The following is a 2,107-nucleotide window of genomic DNA, read 5'->3' on the forward strand; positions in this document are numbered from 1 at the left end:
CAATACTTGATGAGTGGTATCACAGTTCGTGCTGGAGATGGAGGGCATGGTGACCGTTCTTACGTATGCCCAACGTTAAAGCTCCATCTAAGTCACAAGGAAAATTTGACAGAGAAAAGACTAAGAGGAAACCCTCTTATAAAAGGGACTTTGATGGCTCATTAATCCTTCCAATGGGGGGACATGGTGGCGACGTTGTCATTTATGCAGATGAGAGCAAAGATACACTGTTGGAGTTTCACAACAAGAGCAAGCACAAGGCGAAGCGTGGGGGAAATGTTGATGCCATGGGTGTGTTAACATCTTACCTGCAAAATGGACTTGCTGCACCAACATTGCGAATTCCTGTTCCACTAGGTTTGTTCTTTCTCGAGCTCTCTAGTGTAATAGCTCTAGTATGCATGGGAAACTCCAGCGACAATTAGACTTATGGATGGTTACCCTGAGATTATGCATCGGGATCTTCTGTTTTCTCTACTTAGACACATCATTTGGAGCTGTTTAAGAATGGTGATATTTGTATTTTGAAAGGCATATAGCTGTGTGATGCCAATTGTTTTCATCTCATGCTTTTCCATATTTTCCAGGTACTGTTGTCAAACATAAAAGAGGAAAGTTTTTGGCAGATCTAGCTAATCCAGGTGATGAAGTTCTTGTTGCAAGGGGAGGACAAGGAGGGGTAAGAAATCTTTGGGTCTTAAATATAATTACCATGCTTGGCATTTCATGCTTCTCTATTTTGTTTTAAGTAGTCAATATCTTACTTCTACACTGTCCGCAACCAAATATAGGAAAAAGAAAAAAAAGATAAGAAAAAAGGAGCGAATTATTTCAGTTTTTCTCGGATGTGCTCTTTGGTGCTTCAAGTATTTCATTGCGAGTAATAGATACTGTATCACTTATTTGGAACTGCACACCTGATCTTTAATTCTGTACTACGTGGTTGTGGCAGATTAGCTTGTTGGAAGTTCCGGAGCACAAAAAGAAACAAATGACGACTTTAACCACAAATATGATGAGAGATGACAGCGATAAGGTTTGTATAAGCCTAATCTTTAAGAGACATCTGAATTTGATATAATCCTTTCTTCGTGTCTGAACCTTATGATGCATGATGAGGAGCTCAGGGAAAATTAATTTTATGTACTCAGCTGATACTAGCTTTCTAGTACTAGTTTCATGTAATCCGCTAGGGGAGTCCTGTAGACTGTCATGCTATATGCTATGCTGCTGCTACTGGCAGCTTACTGCACTTAGTGTCTGTTTTGCGGGCACTTTCAAGTGACTGTATCTGGATGAGCTGACATGCTAAACTTACTAGGTGAACAGAAAGAAGTGGGCTGAGAACCCAGCATGAATATTGGTAGTAGTTTTTGTACTTAATACGCTGTAGCTTTCTTAAGCAAATAGCAGCCTTCCTGCATGTTCGCAGTTGGCATGTATTGATTTGTCTCACTTTCTCGCAGGTTTTAGCTATTGGCGAGCCTGGAGAGGAAGTTAGCCTGCAGTTGATACTGAGAGTTGTTGCTGATGTGGGTCTTGTTGTGAGTATCATTTTTAAACTTGAAACTTTTTGTGATTTGCAGATATGTGCATAAGCTTTATTAGCATTCTGATATCCATGATTCACTTGACATGTACTAATATATGCTGGTATACTCTGATGCATATTTAAATTGAAATTTCCTTTCAACCATTTGCACATTTAGCTAGGTCGTTTAGTCAATTAGTCTGCAAAATCTCCTATAACTTGGTTCTTCACATTGTAAAATGAAATTATGTACCTTCTGAATGTTTTGTGGCAGAATTTGAATTGCTGTCAGTCAAAATTGGCTTCTTTGTTGTAAGGAAGGGATTTTATGTTTGTGGCATATCTTTTAGAAACTTTTAAATAATTGTTGAGAGCACCTAAGGGTGTAGCCTAGCTATCGATGAAGTGGAATGAAAACCATAAAAGGCCATGGTTCAAATCCCTGCACAGGTAGAAAATGCTAAATGATATCCGGTACCTGTTCTGGTGGGAGGTAGCAGGTACCCAATGGCATAGTCGAGGTGCCGCAAGTTAGCTCGGACACCCATCACTATCGAAAAGAAATCTTGAGAAAAA

At 39.5% G+C, this 2,107-nt stretch overlaps 1 protein-coding gene across 1 annotated transcript in view; it reads left to right on the forward strand.

Annotated features, from left to right (window-relative positions):
- LOC109225043 (probable GTP-binding protein OBGC2) overlaps positions 1–1,598 on the forward strand; it is a 6,399-nt gene extending 4,801 nt beyond the window's left edge. The window contains exons 5-6 of the mRNA XM_019389635.1: positions 1,467–1,544; positions 1,587–1,598. Coding sequence (XP_019245180.1) covers positions 1,467–1,544; positions 1,587–1,598 — 90 coding nt within the window. The remainder of the gene's footprint in view (positions 1–1,466; positions 1,545–1,586) is intronic.

The sequence above is a fragment of the Nicotiana attenuata genome, chromosome 4 (assembly GCF_001879085.1).
Source record: "Nicotiana attenuata strain UT chromosome 4, NIATTr2, whole genome shotgun sequence".
NCBI classification, from domain to species: Eukaryota; Viridiplantae; Streptophyta; class Magnoliopsida; order Solanales; family Solanaceae; genus Nicotiana; species Nicotiana attenuata.